The sequence below is a fragment of the Oryza sativa genome, chromosome 6 (genome assembly GCF_034140825.1).
Source record: "Oryza sativa Japonica Group chromosome 6, ASM3414082v1".
NCBI lineage: Eukaryota > Viridiplantae > Streptophyta > Magnoliopsida > Poales > Poaceae > Oryza > Oryza sativa.
Window position 1 is genome coordinate 5627192 of NC_089040.1, and position 22535 is coordinate 5649726.

General features: G+C 39.8%; 1 protein-coding gene across 2 annotated transcripts; it reads right to left on the minus strand.

Moving 5' to 3' along the window:
• Positions 1 to 450: 450 nt before the first annotated feature.
• On the minus strand, positions 451 to 11322 carry LOC4340443 (probable cyclic nucleotide-gated ion channel 20, chloroplastic). 2 transcript variants are annotated; one of them, XM_015788564.3, is made up of 15 exons: positions 11159 to 11322; positions 10431 to 10472; positions 10188 to 10333; positions 9093 to 9537; positions 8072 to 8257; positions 7631 to 7729; positions 6972 to 7109; positions 6114 to 6362; positions 5277 to 5522; positions 4808 to 4953; positions 4490 to 4567; positions 3823 to 3952; positions 2769 to 3015; positions 2515 to 2677; positions 451 to 1001 (listed from the first exon to the last, which is right to left on the minus strand). In XM_015788564.3, exons 4-15 carry the CDS (start codon positions 9510 to 9512, stop codon positions 896 to 898), a joined length of 2208 nt encoding a protein of 735 aa, XP_015644050.1. In that variant the 5' UTR covers positions 9513 to 9537; positions 10188 to 10333; positions 10431 to 10472; positions 11159 to 11322; the 3' UTR covers positions 451 to 895. The 2 variants fall into 2 exon arrangements, with proteins under 2 accessions (XP_015644050.1, XP_015644052.1); XM_015788566.3 differs by lacking the exons at positions 10188 to 10333; positions 10431 to 10472.
• Between the last annotated feature and the right edge of the window lie 11213 nt (positions 11323 to 22535).

The window sequence follows — 22535 nt, forward strand, 5'->3', positions numbered from 1 at the left end:
CAGAAGCGCCGGGAAAAGATCATCGCCTCAATGTTCTTGCCTTTTTTTTTTCCTTTTGTTAGAGCTCGGATTTGTCTACCCCTTTACTTTTGGAGAGTCTAGATGTAGAGATTTCTGCGATTATTTCCCTGAATCCTGATCTATGATTCTTTTCATCAGTTTTTAGAAGGTTATAGATATCACTATTTTAGTTCACATTTGAGAAAGTTCTTCATTCCTCCCTTCTTAACTTTTTCACTTTTTCTGGTGCATTGTAAATGTCTCTCTTTTTTCTTACCATCAGTAATTCCTAGATCTATCTTAAATTTTAAGGGTGCCACGTGGTCCAAGGATAAGCCGGCAAAATTGCCAACTTAAAAAGATAGATAGATACAAGGGTGCAAGTGGGTAGACTCACGAACCATTGCGGGCCTGCCCGCTTGCACCGTAGATAGATAGCATAGCAAAGTATTGTTTAGAGTTGGGTCGTCCTTTCCAATTGCAAACTTGCAATCTTCAATACGTTTTACAAAATTCGGGGAGGAAAGGATTAAACCACCAGTAACAATTTCATAACAGAGAACTATCTGAAAAGCCTCTTTCCTAGTCAATTGACTTTTCTTTTTCATCTACAGTTTTTAGGGAACTTCTTTTCCTTTTTATGTACATCGGCTGTCTTCTACATCTCATTTTATACGGGAGGAAACACAAATTAGTGAACCTGCACAAAACCGACAAGACCAAAACTAACAGCCTACTTCCCCCACACAAGAAATAGTGGAATGGCTAAAGTCCGCTATGCACATCCAAGTATCAAACTATGCATACGCCGATTGTGCACATGGCGCTATATGACGTCCGACTATGCATACCCCGTAGATCGTGATTGTACAACCGAAAATTGCCGACTTGATTTCTATTGCAACCTTTGCATCTCAGCTCTCTTCAGTCGCCTTTTCCGATACCTCCATGCGACTTGGATGCGATTTGCTGCAAGGTTCTTCCAGTAAGGTGATTCATACCTGTTTTTCATGTTCACGAAAGCATCAGTGAACAGAGTAAGTTAGGGCCATGGGAATATGATATCCTCCAGGCTCCAGCTACACTAATTGAAAAATTCAAAATTCCTATGTGATACAATAGACTGCGCATCTGAGGAGTGTCTTTATGCTGTGTATTTGTGTGTTACGTATGTGATATCATTAAATTCATATTTGAAAATACCTTTGTATGATATTCATTTCATAGTCGTTGGTAATATTTGCAAAAGAACTAATAGTCAAAGTTCTATGTTGAAGACCGTGTCAAAGCTTATATGCCCTATATTTTTAAATGGAGAGAGCAATGCTCATCCATCACATAAATCATGCACAAATAAGCAGCTCTCAAAACATTTTCATTAATAAACTACTTCATCTGTTTCACCTTATATGTTTATATCCCACCATGTGCCTATATCTATGAAGTAAAAAAAAAATTAAGAAAAAGTTAACAAGGAAACATGACGACACCGCCATAATATAACCTAATTATGTCTTTCAAAGAATCTAGTTAGGGCAAAAAATAAAAAAGTCTAAAATAACTAGTTAGGGCAAAAAATAAAAAAGTCTAAAATAACTACACACTCCACGTGTTTTGATTTGAAAAAGAAGTCACTTTGTGAACTTTGACTAATGATTATTCAAATTATAAGTATATTTACTGTATAAAATTATACTTCCTCTATCCCAAAATAAGATATTTTTTGCCCCCTCCCGTTTGTCCCAAAATAAGTTCATTTTTAAGCAATCATTGCATTGGAATTTGTAAAAGTAGGGGACAAATGCATTGAAAGTAGATAAAGTGAAAAACAATTACATGGGATTTGATAAAGTGGGTGAAAAATGAACTCATTTTGTGATGGAAGTAGTAGTACAAGTATATTATATTTCAAATACTTTCACAAAATGTTAGTTTTATAGATATCAGGAATATACTGTCAAAGTGTGACCTTAAGAGTTTTATCAATTAAAATACACCCTATAAAATTCTACAGAGGTGGTACGTCTTAGTCTCCTCAATGGATAAATATTTTGAAAGGTTATTTGCTGGAAAACAGACAAATATACTTGGGAGAAATAAATACACTTTTCGCACATTTCCTGTCACACATCGATAATAGAACTTGAAATTATGTAGGAGTAAGGGTCTGTTTGGTACAGCTCCAACTCCTAAATATTGCTCTAGGAGTTGAGGCTAGAGTGGAGTTGTGGAGCTGCCTAAACCCAGCTCTACAACTCTAGTACATTTTGTGAGATAACTCCACCCAACTCCACTCCCAGTTTTGGTGGAGCTGAAACTGTTTGGCTGAGCTCCAACTCCAGGAGGGGTGGAGGTGGAGGTGGAGCTGTGCCAAATAGGCCCTAAATCTTCGATTTGATTTATTGCTTAGATTAATTTGGGTTTTCCTCAACCTAAATACCTAATACTAGTAATTAACTATATTGTTTTGTGATTCATAAAATAAAGGTGTAATTTGCTCGGGTATTTTCTTACCTGATTGTACCTAGCACAAGTGGATTGCGCAAGAATCTTGAAAATTGTGAAGTCACTTCTTCCAGATCACGTGCTCGCAGTACAAAAGCTTCAACATTTGTTAAACATCTGACAGTACGTATGGCGACCAAACGCATGCCATGCAACTTGATCTTCCCACCATCTGATACGGTAGGATGGTAGCATTTTAGATGACATAATAAAGGGAAAGATCAGAAGGCACGAGAAGTCAAGAAAGCATAACATTTGCAGACCTCGGTTCACTGAAGATTGCTCCAAGTACCAGGAAAGGAGTTCCTCACCACAAACATCTCCTTCTTGCAAGGGAGACTTATTTCCATCTGCACTGATGCTTTCCAATCTACCCCTGACTATAAAAACCATCTTTTCAACAGGACCACCCTGATAAAGAATATCACTTCCTGTAATATACAAGTTCTGCCTTAGCTTGTCACAAATTGCATCCCAGGTTGCATTGTCCATCAGGTTAAACAGCCGGACCTAAAATAGATGGTGAAAGAAGGAAAGTGCAAGTTAAAGTCACCTCAAGTTCCAAAAAATAATTGCATAGAAATTTTTCATGATATGCAAAAATGACAAAGTAGTTGAACATAAAACATATTCGGTGCAACTGGACTTGGAACTATGCCAGCACAGTGCATTGGCATCATGAGATCAACTAAATGATGGCACAGCAACCCCAATGATATAGGCAACAGAACTTATTCTGATTCTGATAACAAGTACGCAGCCACCCAGTACTATATAGTGCAGGGGCTGTAATGGATTGGTGGTGGCGTATCATTATTCTTAAAAGAAAAACAGAGTCGCATATCATTATTCTTAAAAGAAAAACAGAGTTCTCGCAAGAAAAAGGAAGGCAAAACAGAGGAAATCATTAAGCATATACACATCGCAAAACTTGCTGTTTCCTTTCATAAAGCAAAATTCAAAAGAAGACATCCGCACAGAACCGAAATTTTACACCTGTACCACCTGGATTAACTTGGTCTACAGGAAGTTTGTTTTCAGTCCTTTCCTGTGTAAGGATCTACTGAGTAAAACCACTACCAGTATTCATTCAAAAAAAAAAACCAGTACCAGTAACAGGAACTCATACCGGTACCTAGTAAAGTTGTTACTACATGAATAATTATCTGAAAGACAAGAAGCAATTGCGAACGGGGATATGTCCAGGCTATCAGGAAAACTTGCATTAATAATTAAAATATGCACCTACCCAGTGTCAAGTGTCAACTAATTGAAGATGGAGAGGAAAAAACAGTTGCAAAGACACAATCAACAAACCTTCTTAAGGAACCCAAAGAAATGGCGGCGTATGCCCCTTTGAATATCTTCTGGCAAATTGCTCAAAAGCTCTTCTTCATTCACTCCTCTAGTAGCTACCCAGCTGAACCTCTCGGCAGATCTAACCCTCCTGCACACCCACAAAGCTTTAGGCATTCTCACCTTGCAGCATAGAAATTTGGGGTTTGTTACTGATGTGTTACTACTTACTACAGCTTGTTGATAACAAAACATTTTACTAGTACTAACACGAAGAAAAAATGGTACTATCTTCACTCATGAATAAAAGTCAGATTTATTAACCATTTATATCTTCTGCTTGAAATATTAGCCATTTTACATTATCAAGATATGTATGCATATAATTCCAGCATTTATCTCTAATACTCATCCATTCCCCCTTGTTCGAAATTGTTACTAAAACAACATGATGGTAGCAGTTTTCTCCATTTCGATTCTTAGTCACATTTTAAATTGGATTGAAGTTCATTTACCCCACTGAAGGCCTGAAACCGGACATTTCACTAGGTAAACAGATCTAGGAGAACATTTATATCCTTTTCAGGTAATATGATGTTTACTTCTTTAATAATGTGAAAGGAAAGAAAATTAAAAAAAAAGGTCAGTTTCCTCATATCTCAGTTATTTGATTTGGAAGATATAAGACCTTCTCAGATCTTCTGGCAGCCGCCTATGGCTCATCCACTGTTCAACATCACGCCTTCTTAATTGCATCTCTAGTCTCCTGCAAAAAAAACAAAAAAAAAACATATACCCTTTGGAACATTAGTTATCAGACTTCATTAGGAAAAGGCACTACCAGAGTGCCGCACAGTTTCTATTATTCAAACTGATTGTTGTTGCTATTTGTGTTCTCTTCAATTCTGTGCATATGTGTAACATCATTTACATGTATATATACTAAACCCATTGGCATCTCATCAGTACACTTCATATAGGATAAACTTGTGGTACAACTGCACACCTTTTTCCAAGAGCTTGGAGAAAATTCTGCATGGACCCTATGAGTAATGCGAAAAGCAACAACCCCAGTCCAATAATAGCCATAGTGAATATTACTTCCCATACAAAGTAACTTGGGATCAAATTGCCAGCTAATGTACTAATTTGCTGCATCAGATAATTGAAGAAAATAAAAAAGATAGTAAGGTCAGTAAAGGCATATAAAAGATAAAAAGCTGGACCAGAAGTACAACAGTGGCCCATTGCTTTGGGTAAAAAAGGGAGTAGATATTTAGGAAGGAGGTTGGAACCTTTCCTCCTTTCCATATACAGCTGGATACTACTGGTTAAAAATGTAACGCGACAGAAAAAAACATATTTAGTTGTTTTAGTTGAATTAAGAGTGGATAATGGATACCCATACAATGACCCACTCCTAACCATATGGATAAAAGACAACAAATTCATCTTATAAGAAGAAATTAAGGTACCTGAAACCCCCAAAAGAGCGAATATATATAACGCTTAAGTCCAGGTTCTGTGGTTAGCAACACTGCCTGTTGGTAGATGCCATAAGGGAAATTACCGCTTTTAGTATCAAAACAGCCAGTTAAGTCTGAGTTGTTCAACCAATTGGTCCTATTTATTCCAGTAATTCCACAATCTGTACAATTATTACACAACGCTTTTGATATGTTTGATGCAGCACAAGAATCCCGTAGACATTGATTAACCCTCTGCAACAAAACATGAATGAAAATGAGATATATTTTTTATATATACTTGGTAGCTTCAACAATATTCTGACTACAGCTTTTTCAATCATCGAATAAAACAAGAAAACAAGTCAGTAAAGTGGACAATCATGCAAATGAGAATGTAATTAACTGAGTCTAAATAAAGCTTCCATTATCTAAAAAAAATGCAAATGAGAATATATCCCAGGTGAACATTTTTAGTTGAATGTTGAGTGAAAACAGGTATGATATTGTAACACCCTGAGTCCCCAACCTTTGGTGTTGCATGGTCAGTTTATACTGTAATCCAGTACCTGTTAGCCCAGATCATAGCAGAAATGTAACATTGATAAATCAACTTTATGTCCAACGTGCTAATGACAACTCCAAATAATTGGAAAAAGAAAAAAAATCTTGAAAAAGATAACAGAACCTACTGATAGGCAACAAAATATATGGTTCCAAATCTGGGGAATTACAGACCTGCCTTTCTGAATACAATCTGAACAGGCTTGGGTGGTTGGGAAGTATCTGATTAATTGCGCCCATAGCTATATACCATATGGAATTGTCATTAAAGAAGAGACTTACTTGTAGTCCGAAGAGGTACCAACATGAACCAACGACATGCCCAGCCAAAACAAACATTAGAAGATTGATCACAAAAGTAGACCATGCTGACTCAAAAATGAATCCATTTGTAGATTGACCACCAAGCAGTGGCACAAATCTTATAATACGTGGTACATACTGAAGAAGAACTGTAGCACGCAACAAGTTTTTTGCATAGTTTGCACTTGATAATCCCACATATTTAGGGATAACTAGCAATATCATCACCTGAATCAAGGAGGAATGGAATCATCAAAGATATACATATATGACAAAAGTAATTTCTGAAAAACAGGACAGTCTCTTTCAGATAATGTAGTAAGCAATTAGCCTGCAGAAGTCTGTAACTTTTCTAGCTTTAGACCAGATCAAAAATATATAGCTCCAATAGATTTGTTTTGACACTAGTTAGGAACAATCATTCAATATATTGATTGAAGATATGTAGGAAAACTACCTTATATTCTACACTGTTAATTGCATAAAGTTCTTGAGTCTCTCACACTACAGTGTCAGAAGCCTCTTAGTGCTTCAAATGAGCAATGCCAAACAGCAAAGTGTTCATCTTTAACCAGGCCAAATCAGCCTGGTTATTGCTCATTTGAACAGCAAACCACCTGTGCCAAATCAGGCCAACCACCTGTAATATATTAACCAGGACCAGTACGAACAAGCAAAACTAATGGGTTTTCGAAGAAATGAAGAGTGCTGGGTGCTGACAGAAGAAGGAAGAATGGAAAAAAGAACATTGCTGCAAACCCATCGGTCACATAACTCAAACCTACTCCGCTTTCTAATATGGCAAACATATGTCAAAGTGAACAAAGCATACAATACCTGAGGGAGTGGAAGAACAACAAATAAGTCGAGTACAAAAAACCCACGAAGATAGCGCATAGCAATTTTCATAGGCTCATCAACCAAATCTCCAGTTCCCACTACTCTCGACTCCGGTGCTACATATGCTAGCCTGAACTGCAAAAGTTATTCAAATGTATGAGCATTTTTTTTTGGCGGGGAACACTTAATGTATGACAGTATGAGCATGGTGCTTTTTCTTGGATTTGTAATATAAATACATCTTGGAATCTTAATATAACCAAAATGCCACATAGTTCATAAAATAGAGAAGTACTATCATGAAAAAGAAGAAACTAAACATGGAAGTAGATTTCCATATTTAACAGAAGGAAAACCTCTGCTGCAAAAATTACTACTTCATGGTAAACAACATATGGAAAAAATATAATAGCCTTGCATGCTAACTTTTAAGAGATTTCTTTAAAACTAAGGGCATGTGCAGTTTTTTGTCCAACAAGCCATGCCATAATGTACATGCACCCAAAACCTGTGCAAATCCAAAAGGTGTATTTGGCCCATCATAGGAAATTAAAAGAATAAACCAATCATCTCACTTAAGAATACATTGGATCTGCATATTCATTTAATGGAGAAGGAAAAGTATAAATACAATAAATTACATGTTAATATATCACCTGAAGAAGCATGTGTAAAAAATATATGGCGTCAGTCACACTTCTTCCAACAGCTAATGCTATCGCGAAATTCCAGTTGAACACTATACACTTATAATCCTGCACCACAAAAAAACAAATATACAGAAATACATATATGTACTGTGGTTAAATTGGATCCATTCTCTGTAATATAATTTTATATATAAATAGTTGCAAGAATAGAAACAATTGAGATGAACTGTTATGGTTGATTTTTTTATAGCGTTAGCCTACATGTTCAAACTGTACTAGTGGCTTGACAATGACACTTCACACAGACTAATAGTAGTGGGCTCATTTGTGTTAGAGCCATTGTGGATGTAAATCTGCAACATTTGATATTGAGGAAAGAAATGAACATGTAAAGAGATGGCCTCAGTCCATTCTTTCATATAACAGTTGTCAAACTTGTAGCCTTACCTTATCTACTGACAATAGGAAGAAAAACAGAGGGTCATTGAATATGGCTAGCAAGCATGATATCACAAAAAACTGGTTCCACCGATGAACAGCCTTATCATGTGGCTTCATAATTGGAATGTATGAAAGGTAATGCCCAGCTTTCTTCTTCCATCGATCACCGTAGCCATAAAGAATGTTGTGAAACTACAATAATAAACGAGATATATCAATAGCACATTCATCAGTAGAGAGATGCACAGAGCCACGGAGACATGAATAAATTCCAGTAACAAATACTCCAAGAAATTGCAAAAAGTCAACAACAGACAGTGACAATAACAACAACAACGACAATTATGATGATTTAAAGTCATTTGTAAAATTTGCAGCTTTGCAAAGTTCAAAAATAAAAACACCACTTGAATTTAATAAATTCTAGGGGATTTGTACAATGTAAATTTCTTTACATTGCTTCAGTTTTGTGCTTTAACATTTATGAAAGGGGCGAGTTGAGAATGTTTAATGGGACTTTTAGTTTGAGGAATATGTTGGTCAATCAACCATTGGATTCTAGCTCAAACCTGGCTAGCTACTTGCTTGGTTCAATGAATAGAGTAAAGTGGTACGTAACCACTTCATCCCTTAAAACATATCCTTGGTAGGAAAATGAGGAACGGGATCATGCCTCCAAAACCATGGGATGACCCTATAATTGACTAATCATAGGATGGTTTAATTTGTCAAACCAAACAGATCTTAGATAACTCAAATAATCCACAGCTAAAGCATGAAAATACAATATGTGTGAAACAGTTGTTTCCTTAAAGGTTGCACAGAATGAATCAAGAGTCAGTCAGTTGATCTATAAACATCTAAAATTTGACAACTATAACAAGGCAACCAAATAGTTTTGAAGACCTCTTAATATAGAGCTCCAATCCAAGCCACCACATGAATCAATATGCTTATGCTTTTCTCAAAAGGAAATGTGTTTAAAGGGAGGTGGCAAGTCAGTGGTGTTCATGACTGAGAATATCACCTTGTTATCAAACGGAGCTAAACTTCTCTGGAAATGCCTTTTGTTTTTACAAGCACGAGGACAGTCGACACAATCAGGATTATCACACAGTCCCAGAGGCTCAGAGTACATCATCAGGTGTTTGTTCTTCGGAACATGCTGGTCATAAGGCCAGTTACTTATTCCAACTTCTTCCGGCGTAACAACATGTGGTTTGCTCTTAACCTTTGGACGAGGCAGCTTATCGAGCATGTCTCTGTTTCCTGATGGAATAGCCACGGATGTATACTGAGTTGGTGCTGGGGTGAAAATAGGACCACTGTGGGATATGATTGAGTCTTCATATATATCATCCCTGACAGGTATACACATCGATACACTTCTAGTAGGAAATCTTTGTAGCTCTAGCATTGGAACATCATCTCTCTCTTGGCCAGACATTTCCTTACACGGAACCCAACATCCACTGCATTAGATGACATTGCATTAAGTGCTGAAGTAGATAAGTAAAATGATCTCTGTTACTTGCATATAAAGTATAATATTCTTGTATACAGAAGGTATGCGCTTAAATTTAAAAGATTACTCTGATAAGCATTCCTACAAGCAAATTCTTGCTCTATTTCAGTCGCACTCAACAACAGCAAATCAGATTTTTATAAAGCTTCTTCAGGAAAAGTTGTTAAATACAAGGGACACCATTCATGCTCTAGCATTCTTGGTAAAATAGAGTAATATGTAAGATTGGTTATCCAATTTGCTTGAATCTACATTAAGACCCAAGAAAGGGATAACCATAATAAACTAAAGCAAAATGTAGAAAAGGTGTAAACACAGAGTACACATGTCATTTTATCTTAAAAAGAACGTTAGGAGAGACTGAAAACTGTCTACATAAAGCATAATAACGACATACACATGAAAAAATCGGTCATACTTCAGCAGGTAAATCTGTTAAAAGCCAAAAGGCACTCCATCTCAAACAGTACTTATATCAAAAATACTTTCTGAATCCGTAGCTAAAAGCACACACGCGGTAACTCAAACCATACCAACGACACTAATCACTAATCAAACAAATATTCATGCGAAACAGGCAAAAAGAGGCACAAACACCTATCAGGATATGCAAGAACTGCAGCAACCAGTATTCCCCAAAAAAAACAAGAACTGCAGCAACTAGCGAACCACCAATCCAGGACGAAGCCTTGTCACTCACATCCCCAGCTCACATAACCAATTCAGAAGGACAAGGGCGACGGCTGCAATTAGAACCACAAAAATGAATGGATACAGGGCTATTTATTAAAAGATAATTATCTCCGAGAGATGGAGACTTCAGACTTGACTAATATTTACCACAACCAATTGCCGGCAAACTTGACAGCAAGTGCTGAGAAGCTGCGCAGAACACAAGGTGTTAGTTTGATAGCGCAGCAAGCAGCAACTGGAAACTGAAAATTCAGAGCACCGCATAGGGAAGCGAGTGAAAATTCGCCCATGCGTTTGACTGCGCATTAGAATCGATATAAAAAATCTACAAATGGCTAGAAACTGTAGGCGCTAGGAAATCCATCAGAAGAGGCTGATTAAACATCACCTCCTGAAAAAAATATATTATTAGAGAAAAAATGCTCCACGATGTTCATACGCTAACCAACCACCCACTATCACCATGGTTGCATTTTCTGAAGCTCCGAACAGCGAATCTAGTACAAGGCAAAAAAAATAAAAAATAAAAAATGGTCGAGAACTCATTCGGGAGCGAGGAACAAGCAACTAATTCATCCGGAAAAAAAACAAGCCAAATGCATCGCGTCTCATCTCCCTGGATAAATGCACAAAAAAGTTCGAAAAAAAAAAGTTTGAGTGCTAAACCCTTCTCCACTCTCCACTCACGGAGTCACCGTACACTAACTGGCTAGAACATCCATACAAAAAAAAAACATCAGAATCAAACCCCAACAAATATAGTAGAAAAAATAAAAGCTCTCTCCTCCTCTCGGCTCCCCTAGTTAGAAGAACCCTCAACTCGTTCGGCGCGAAACTTTCCCCAAAAAATCAGGAAAAAATAAAAAATGCATCACCGCGTTGATCCGCCGCGGCGCCACGAAACGAGGAGGGTGAGAGCGCCGCCGGCCGGCGCTGCCTGGGCCGCGGGAGGGAAGAGACGAACTCGAGGCGCGCGCGCCACGAAGAAGCTTCACTTCGCTCTCGCCTCTCGCTCTCCGCTTCGCGCGAGTTGGGACTTGAGAAGAAAGCGAGAGAGAGGGCGGTGGACTAGTTGCGGCTCGCGGGTGACCCCGAGCGGCGAGTCGTCCAACGCGACGTCCCATTGTCACGGAGTTGTCCGGGCCCACATGTCAGTGTAACCCATCCTTGCTGGCGCTCGCCTGTGCCATTGTGTTCGTCGCACCGTCATTCACAGAAGTATGCGATCCACTTGGAAGTTGGAACAGGGGATGCATTGTAAGAGCAGGTACAATAATTTGACTCAGCGGGCTCTAAAATAATGCCACATCATCAATTTCCTATGTGGATGAGAGAGAATAAAGCGGACGACTAAATTGTCGCCCGGCGTTAGCACTTTTCTCCACGCAGTATTGGTCGTGTGCAGCCGACCCTAGTGCTAAAAACGCTGTTTGTGGGGCCCTCACGTCCTCAGACGATCCCGTGAGAACTGCCTACCCCGCGGCGCGCGATCCCCTTTCGCCCACCGCGCGCGATCCCCTTCCCCCAGCGGTGTGCAAATCCATCTCCGCCGTTCGTGCGCGATCTCATCACCTTCCGCGTGCTTCGTCTTCCATCCATGCGATCGTGAGCGAAAACTGTGCCGTGAAAAACTCTGATGCCACATCGTTTGACGAAAATCAGCCAAAGAAATCCACTCCTTTCTCACGAGCTCTTCTTGCCAACAAACACTAGTGCTTTGTAATTTTAGTACTACAGAGAAATTGGTTGGTATGATCTGTGATATGATCCTGGTGTTTGGTGAACAAAGTTCATCTCACAACACAAATAGCTACAATGATACAATTCACTCTTGATCATATACATTGATATGTGCATGTCATAATTAATTATTTGATTATGAGATTCAGTCAGTCAATAGACAATCTATTGTACTAATAGTTGGCTTTAGCCATGGGCTATTAGCCCGCAGTGTTAGGAAACGATAAGCGAACAAACGACAAAGAACAATAGATCAATCACAGAAGACACGAGATTTAACGTGGAAAACCCTCCCAAAACAGGAGAGAAAAAACCACAGGCGCTAGCAGTAAAATATCTTCACCATATCTGGGGTGAGGTTACAACGCCGCACGGCGGCTTACAAGAGGTATATATATGGTGGAACCCTAAAATGGATGACGATCCGTTTCGCGGGGGCTCCGCCCCCGCACCCCCGGGCGTCCCTAGGTGCACGGCCTAATGGGCCGTTTAATATTAATAGTATAGCACACTACTAGCTCCAAATCATCTATAACTAACGTAATAGCCGATTTATATAATAATTGCTTACTATACTATTAATACCTAGTCCTACCTATCATACACACATTATGTCTTGGAGTTCGACAGTTCATGCTGCAGGTGGCTACAAATCTGTAGCCCGCTGCTCTTCTCTCTATTTCTTTATCTCTTTAAAATATGTTTATAGCTGGCTTATAGCCTGCTATTGTACTTGCTCTAAGAGCAAGTTTAATAGTATATCCAAGTACTAACTTCAAATCATCTATAGTCAATGTAATAGCTAATCATACAATAGATGCTTATTATACTATTAATAATTGATCCTACCTGTCATACAAACATTATGTCTTGGAGCCCGTGCTACAGCTGGCTATAGATCTGTATCCCGTTGCTCTTCTCTCTCTTCCTTTATCTCTTTAAAATATGTTTATAGCTTGCTATTGTACCTGCTCTAAGGCTGCTTTGGGAAGGTAAGAGTTTCTCCCCGCATGGAAAACGTGATGAACTATTAATGTATGACTAATTAAGTATTAGCTAAAAGAATATGAAAAATGGATTAATATGATTTTTTTTCTAAAATAACTTTTGTATAATTTATTTGAAAAAACACACTGTTTATGTGCGCATGAAAAATGAGAGTGGAGTTGGAGAAGGAGGGGAAGAACATAGCCTAGTAAGCACTCCCTCAGTCCGTGAATATAAGCGATTATACCCTTTTTGGCAAGAATTAAGGAAGTAGTAAAGGACATGTGATGTGACAAAGGGTGATGGGTGAAAGAATAAAGTAATATAAAAGTTAGTAGGTGGGAGAATAAATTAGTATAAAAGTATATGGTAGTGGAGTAAACTAGTATAAAAGTTTGTAGGTGAAGATTATAGTACTGTAATAGGATCCTAAACCCCTTATATTTTGGATAAATTTATGAAGAAAATCACTTATATTATGGGATAGATGGAGTACCATTTCGGTTTGTTAATTGGCTTTAACAAACTTTTGTTATGCAATGATAAACAAGCACCTTATGCATTCAAGGAGTAGTACCAAGTCACATTGTTACGTAGGTAAGTAAATTAATTCATGAAATGCTCATTTTAATACATAAACTGGACTTGCTCTAAATCCCGTGAAACTATTTCTAACGGAGAGAAAAAAAAGGGAAGAATAATAGATAAGACTTCTTGTGAAACCCAAAGATATTCAGAGGAGTAAGTTTAGTCTCATAAGAATTGAAAACATTCCATGTTTTAAAAGAGGCATAAATAGGAGTATCATACTTATTTTTTTCCCCAAATTCTTCCAGTGAAACCAGAAGACTGGCACATACTTATCCAACTCGGTGCTTAAAATACCTATGATATGTGCTCAAAACCCACACAGATTCTTGTTCTTTAACTGATTTTGGGTTTGCAAGGCATCTATTCTCATATTCTGATCTCTGACTCATTCTGTGCCTTGTGACTTCTGACTGAAAAAGGTTTTCTTCCCTGCATACTCTAGCAAATGCTCTATGTTCTCTGCATAAACCAGAAGACAAATGAGAGTAGTTATCCAGTTCAGTGCCTAAAATGCACTGAGAAAGATTCTAGTTCTTCAACTGATTTTGGGCCAGCAAAAGCATATATTCTGATCACTGACTCAGTCTGTGAGACTGACTTGTGACTGAAAGAGAGGTTCTCTTCTGTGGCCCGTAGTTGCTAACTACACGTTCAAACCTGGAACAGCTTGATTTAGTCAGATTATAATCATAGCATGGGTCTTACAAATATTCTTTGTACAAAGGCATATGAAATTATGAATGTACTGCATCTTTGAGTCTTTCCTTTCTGGTCGTTTGAATCAACTGCTGCCTTTCTGAACATTGTATGAGCACTAGGCAATTCAGATTAGCATTCAAAGTTCAACTGGAACATTGGAAAGAGCAAGATAATTAATTAACTCTTTCTCTGTGGTTAGTGGGAGTGGGGTTCTCGTTAATCACAAGCTGGCCGACATTAAGTTGATGATGCTCTTCTTCAGATACTATACCGCAACCATAGGAATTGTTAATGTTGTAACTTTGCCAATACAGCGACTAAAGCGTAGATTAGATGCTAGTGATGGTCTTATGAAAAGATTAGATGCTATTGATGACTATGTGACTCAGTTGGACTGTAGGACCCATGTTCGGTATAAATGCCTCCATGGTATACACTGAAAGAGTAGCTGTTCCACAAAAGTTTCAGCTTTTAGATGAGCTCAATGGTATTGGTATCCTACCATATACGGACCTGAAACAATCTTAATCTTGACCATATCATCTCTTCTGTTTTGAATAATTATATGACCTTTACAAGGCACATATTTGCTTGAAGTAATCCCAATCCAGAAAAAAAAAAGATCACTTTTTCAAGCCGTAACAAGATGCTTTGCTCTGTCCTTTGTATCCACAAGAAATTCCTTGCGCGCAGTATCTTAAGCCTTAACGTGTCTACTGTTGTTACCTTGAAGTACAGTTTATTAGGAATTTTCAGTGCGGCAATTATTGATTAGTTAACTAGTAGTAACTAACTAACTAACCTCCCTCAGTAGTATCATGCATGATATATATATATATATATATATATATATATATATATATATATATATATATATATATATATATATATATATATATATATATAACTGCCGAAAGGGTGTTACCTTTCTGTGTCCTATTGCCTTTATTCGGTCTTCAGACTTCAGTTACGCTGTTTCAGTCACTCTGAACTCTCAACTCTGAACCCTATATAAGATCATCTCCTTGATCACACACATTTTGTATCAGGTAACTAACTACAGCGTAGAATACTTCGATATACTGAGCACACTACTCGCAATCTCATCGATCTACATGGAGGCACAGGCTACCGTCGCCGTCGCCGTCGCCGGTGGCCACAACGACGGCGAGGAACGTCGCCGTCGACGGGTCCGCTTCTGCCGCCGTGGCGAAATGCGGAATCACATTCTGAAGCGTTTCCTTTGTGCGCTCTGCTGCTGCGGCTGCTGTTCAGGTAGCGAGTGATCGAGCATCGGGCAGCCATAGGAAGAGTCAATCATCCAACATATATTCAGATAGTACTATTTTCATTTCTGGTCATAAATTACTACTCCTCGTTTCATTTTTTTTCTAAGTCAAACTTATCATCAAGTTTAACAAAATATAGCAACATTTGTGACACCAAACTAGTTTCATTGAATATATTTTGATGATATGTTTGTTTTGTGTCGAAAATGTTATTATGTTTTTCTATAAACTTGATTAAGGTTAAGAAGTTTGATTTAGAAAAAAGTAAATAGACTTATAATATAAAACGGAGGAAGTATTTATATTTACTAGTACTAAGTAGAGATTGCATGATATGGTGTCATTCGTATCTGTAAGTTGTTGTGTCCAGCATGGTGTGGCAATGGGATTATAGTATCTGCACAAGAACATCACCTGATCGATCACACCTTTTTTTGGCACTTTATTTTTCCCCTTTTTGCTGCTGTAGTGGGTGGTCTTTGTTTTTGGGAAGCTATAATAATAATGTAATCTGAATATGCGTGTTGTCTCTTGCTACATTCTGCCTAACTATATGAGGACACTCTTGTTTGATGCTCAGATGAAGGATTGCCCTAAAGGGTTTGTTCCATTTCCAGCTCTAATTAGGCAATAAGCACTTTCGGCATCAATGCATTTTGCGGCATCCAGTCAAAAAAAAAATTGTGGCAGGGATGATGGAATTTCGTATTGCCGCCTTTTTTCTGCCTGGAGAATCTGCAGCCTGCAGGTACCTTTATAAAAGGAGCTAATTGGGCTCATATCAGGGGAAAAAAAAGGTGGCTATTATAGGATGGTAAGTCACAAAGAATGAATAAGTCCACTTGTCATCCCTCATCTTGACAAAACCGTCCAAGTGAGGTTCCATGGTAATATGAATGGTAGTTTTGCCTAACGTGGCATCTTAGTTAGAAAAAATAAATAAAAACATGTGGGACCCATCCTCTCTTCCCCAGGAGCTCACCAATGGGGAGAGGGGCGACAGCAGACGAACCTGTTTGCGGGAGGCGGCAACGGCGGTTGGAGGTCAGCAACAAGGCCAATGAAGCGGTGAGGGAGGAAAACCCGGGCTAGCATGTCCGGCATGGACAAGGCCTCCCTCCTTGCCGAACGCCGCAGCATACATTGACGAGCTCCTTGCCCTCGAGGCCTGCGCGAGGCAAGCTACTGCGGTAAGGTGGGCATTGAGCTCTGACAACGGCGGAGGCACCCCCTCCTACCACGGTAGCGCCGCCTCCACCCTCTCCAGGCTCAATGAGGACGTGGAGGTGCAAATGCGGGGCATGCCGCCACCACTACACGCATCTCCGCAACGGGTGCCTACCATGAGTCGCCCAGGCTGATGAGGGCGCTCCAACAAGAGCTTCCCCCCCCCCCCCGGCATGGTAACCCCCTCTCCCAACTATCGTGGTGCTATCCTCCATGCTCCTGTCCTAGTCCGCCTCCACCAAGATCTACAAGACTTTGTTGTCATCGTCAAATTCCTCCGCCTCCATCTCTATTCGAGTGTCGTGGGGACCTCTTCGTCTTTGACTGCATGCCTGCATCTCCTGCCCCATGTCCTTCTAGTCTGACATCTACGGTGCCTTTGTCTTCGCGCGAATCCAGCTCACCACTGCCTTGCACTATACAAGATATCCTAGTTCCCGTAGGTGTCTGACACCCAAATTTTGTTCAAGAACTGTGGAAAGGGCGGTAATAGTGGGACTGACTTTGAGATGCACTGCGACACCGCCTTCGCACATATGGAGGCCAACATCGGCGGGAGCAACGGTGGGTTCTATGGCACCAGCTACTAGCAGGTGTATGCCATGGCACAATGCAAGGCCAACCTCTCCTCGGGAGATCGTGGCCAGTGTGTCACCCATGTCGTCTAGCATGCATGTCGAGGTCGAGTGAGAATGACATATGGAGCCCACTTTCTTTTGCCACATAAATGCCTAGTCAACACGATTAGACCGGATCAACTTGCAGTGTCATTGAAACCATCCATCATACCGGTATGGGATCTGACTTAAACGGTTTTGCCAAGATGAGGGATGAAGATTTCTAGTATTGCAATTTATGGATGCCAATTAAACTCTACGTAAATATGTGGGATGGCAAGTGGACTTACTCCATCATATATAGTCTTGTTGGGCCAACTCTTGGGCTTTTGTCCTAGGAACCAAGACTGGACATGAATTGTCCAAGCCCGTACAGGTTGCAGGACATAATCACACTATAAAAAAAGCATCACAAAAGGGTGGCACTTTAGGTCTGGAAATTAATGCTAAAATTGGTATTTATAGACATTTTTTTACCCCCATGGAATGGAAAAATATAGAACCGACACCTTTGAGCAGCTATAAGCATCATGTTTTTTTTCAAAAAAAGACACCTTTAATATATTATATGTGTTTGTTAATTAAAAAACCAACATCTATATTATATATAGGTGCTGTTTTTTTTTTTACAAAATCGGTCTCCATAAAAATCAAGCCAAACCAAGCCACGTTCCAACAGATCTTATCTACTCCTCTAAGTCCTTTGTCGATCTTATCTCTTCTCCTCCACATCTATCTCCCAAGACACACTGCTCCTCTCTCGCTTCTCCCCAATGAGCACAAGAAAGCTTCGTTGCCCCCGCCGCCTCTCTTCCCACCGCCGCCAACTCCTCTCTCCCAAGCCACTCGTAGCCATCACCTCCTCTCTACCCAGCTGGCGAGAGGGGTGACCGAGGGGCCTACGTGGTGGTCTCATCTTCGCTGGCCGCCTCCATATTGCCACCCTTCCGGTGTTGGACTCCTCCACCATGAGCAGCCTAGTAACCTACTGCCGTCGCAACATCCAAGTTATCCAACGGCAATCAGGATGCCCTAATTAATGGCGATGGTGGTGCATCGATGGCACCACCTTCGACTCGATGGTGACATAAACGCTAGGCCCGAGCCCGAGCCCGACCTAGATAAGCCTGATCTTGGCCTGATATATTATCGGATAGTCTGGGTCGGGCCATGTTAGTTTGAATCAGGGTTTTCGGTTTTTATACCGTTTGAGTAAGAGTTATCTACGTCTCATTTCATTGTTATTATGGTTACCGTGGTAAACCGTATAAAATCCACGTAAACTTTAAATTCAATTACCTAAAATGGAGACTTTGGGATCATGGATTGTACTGTATATCTGTACACCAGTCAAAATGTAGCAGTAAAGTTTAATTAACCTAGTCATGTTTCGACGAAAAAGTAAGTAATTAACTATATATGCTACTATTGTCTAACACATCAAGGTCCTTGTCTTGAGAGTTCGTTATCGCCATGAGCCCATGACACGTGCATCCGCTAGGGTCCCCACTGTCAAAATTATCAAATTTCTCCAACTAAACACGGCTCGGGCGCAACGCGTAGTCACACTTAATTACGATGACACGATGAGCCGCCATGTATATATGGGTCATGCATGACGTCCACTGCACTCGTAAATTTGCAAGAAAGCAGGCAAGATTCTCCTGCTGCCGCATGAAGTAGGATTCTGAAAGTGATCTATTTGTAGCTTGTTGTGGGCTTGTGGCCTGACAAGAAGCTGAAAGTAGACATATCACGTCGACGATGTCGGGAGGGAACTGCAGGGTCATTTCTCCGCCGGACGTTTTCACATGTATATTGTGGCCATGGAGTACTTAGGTCCTGTTTAGTTGCCAAAAACTTTTCCTAAAAAATATCACATCGAATTTTTAGACACATATATAGAGCATTAAATATAAACTAGGAAGGTGGCCCGCGCACATGCGCGGGCACTTATATTATTGAAAGGTAAAATTATTGTTTATTCAAAAATTTTATCTTATAGATGAAGGGCAAACTAAAGTTCTTTTTCTTAAGGTATCTTAAAAAACCATTTACAAACTTTTTCTTAAGGTATGACTTTTAAATCATTTTTTTTCTCGAGTAAATAAGAAACTATTGCTAGTTAAGTATCATACAGTCCATCTATATGCATACCGTGTAGTATGGCCACAAATGAAAAATACAAGAGCAAGATACTCAAAATTCTTATGATTAAATCATCTCAAGAAGGTGTATGATATAGTAAGAAAGGGAGGGAAGTGTATGCATGGAAAAAAAGAAGAAAGGGAAAAATGAAAAAAGGGAGGGGAAGCGTACGTACCCATGTATGTAGGTGCATACCTATGCCATGGGACGAGAGGTGAGACCTTACAGTATTTTGTTTTTTCTAAGATCAATTTAATCTAACGGTTTATAATATTGGACGTAGCGATTAAGTGAAAAATCAAGTAATTGATACTCTTTTCCCCTTAGAATTTCTAATACGTGACAGCTTGAGAGCGTTTTAAGAAATTTTAAAGGACTTAACACGTGTAATTAGAATATTAACCGCTTAATATATATGTATAGGGCATATGGTAATATTTGTTCCAGCTTCGTGCATGTTTATATACATGTTGAGAGAAATTAATTATGTGGCTAGCAAGCCATTAGATGTCTAATTAGTAGCAATTAATTTTGACACCTATTTACAGTTGTTCATAGTAGCACTTACATATTCATCTTACGACTTTGATTATCCATTGATCCCCAATTTACTGATCACCATGACTTGCATAAAAAAAATATGTACTACTTAGGGTTTAGGACAGCTAAAATTGATGAATTATCTGATTTATGTGATAGCTATTTGAGGGTATAAACGAATAAATTGACTTCTAAAAAGTTAAAATGTTGTTTAAAAAAGACACCATTTACAAACTATGGAATCGGAAAAAAAAAGAGGATCTTAAACTCCCTTATAACACCCTAGTCTTTGTAAGAGTGCTATTGATATTCGTTAATATTGTGCTCACATTTATAACATAATGATTTCTTTCATCTATACAAACAAATAGTACAAAATCCAAATACGACATAACACAATACATTATAATTATTTTGTAATCAACTCTCGGTTTCAGCTTAAACAAAGCCAAGTGTTGGAAAAAAACACAACCCACAGTGCTTAATTCTTCTCTCGCTGCATCATCTCTATATATGATTTGATATGTAGCAAAATGGTAGTGCTGCGGTAGTCGTGATCACCTTAGATGCCTCAGACACGATGCTTTGTCACGCGTGCAAAAAGTAAAGGTGCAGACGTGCATTGTGCAGCGGGCAAAAAAAAGAACTTCGGACGTTTTATTTATTAGCAAATAATATATCAGATGATTTAAATAATGGGTCCACCGGTTCTAGTGTAAGTGTACATTAGTTAATATAGATTTTAAATTGTTAATTTAATGGGTACATAATATAATGGTGTAGACTTTATTTTGAAACCATGCATTATTTGAGAATAATAGTCCGATGTAATAAAAAATAGTTCCGATAATTTAAATAATGGGTCCATCGGTTTAATATACATCTTAAACTGTTTATTTGATAGGTACACAATATAATTGTGTAAACTTTATTTTAAAATAGTGCATTATTTGAAAATAATAGTAAAAATAATGAGTACACATGTTTAAGTGGAAACTATATTACATTATTAATTTAATGGTCACATATAATGGTTTAAATTTTATTTTCAAAAATTGTAGAGCTAATTTAGTTACCAGTGAGTTATATGATGGTAGATTCTTTATGTTGTAAATTTATGGTTATTTAAAAAAGTATATATCCATATTATATAAATGGAAAAAGAAGAAAAAAAGAAAAGAAGGGTGTACGTACACGGTACGTACGTGTATATATATATACCCACGTACACATGCACGGGAGAAGGAGGAAAGGTGGGACCCATAGTATTTGGTTTGTTTTAAGATCAATTTTATCTAACGGTGTATAATATTAGACCGACCAAAATAAGTGAAAATCAAGGGGTAGATGTTTTGCTTTTTTCTTAGAATTTATAAGATTTTCTCTAATTTATTAGAGCACCACATGGCAGCTTGAGAGCGTTTGTAGGAAGTTTAATGGACTTTTAGTATATAATAGATAAAAAGAAAAACTAATCGTACAGTTTGCATGTAAATCACGAGATGAATCTTTTGAGCCTAATTAGGCCATGATTAGCCATAAGTGCTAGAGTAACCCACATGTGCTAATGACGGATTAGTTAGGCTTAAAAGATTCGTCTTGCTTTTTCCAGGCGAGTTATGAAATTAGTTTTTTCATTCGTGTTCTGTAGCGCCCGTTCCGTCGTGGCGCCTAGCGGGAAAATTATCTCTTAGAAACCCTAATTGCGAAATTTGTTTCTTTGCTTGTCGTCTAGTGTCCGTGCCATCTCAAGATCTCAAATCCCCGATCTATCGTCGAGTTCAATTCCGAATCCAATCATTCCAATCAAATTCCTCCGCAAAAGTCTATTTTGCCTCCCCCGGGGTCGATGGGCCGAATTTCTCTCGGCCCATCTCCCCCTCCCCTCCCCCGGCGCGCTCCCTCTCTCCCCCTCCCCTCCCCCGGAGCGCTCCCTCTCTCCCTCTCCCCCCTCCGCTCCGCCCGCGCGCTGCGCGCGCGTGCGCGTGAGCCGCCCGCGCCGAGCGCCCCTCCCTCTCCACTCTGCCCGCGCGCGTGCGCGTGAGCCGCCCGCGCCGAGCCGAGCCCTCCTCTTCGCTCCCTCGCTGCCGCTCCCCGCGCGTCGTTCGCGCGCGCGCGCCTGCGTGGTCGTCGCCCGCGTCGCGTCTGCGCCGCCCGGCCCCGCTGCCCTGCCGCGCCTGCAGCCACTCGGCCCCGCAGCCAGCGCGCGTGCCCGAGCCGCGCCACTCCATCCGCCACGCCTCCCGTTGCAAGCCGCGCGCGCGTGCCGAGTGGCCGACCGCCTGGTCGCCGCCGTCGTCAGTGCCTGCCCGCGCCTGTCGCCCGTGTCGCCGCTCCGCTCCACACCGCCCCGCCGTCATCGCCGTCGTCATCGCCTCGGCCCCGCCACTCCGCGCGCAAGCCGCCAAGGGACG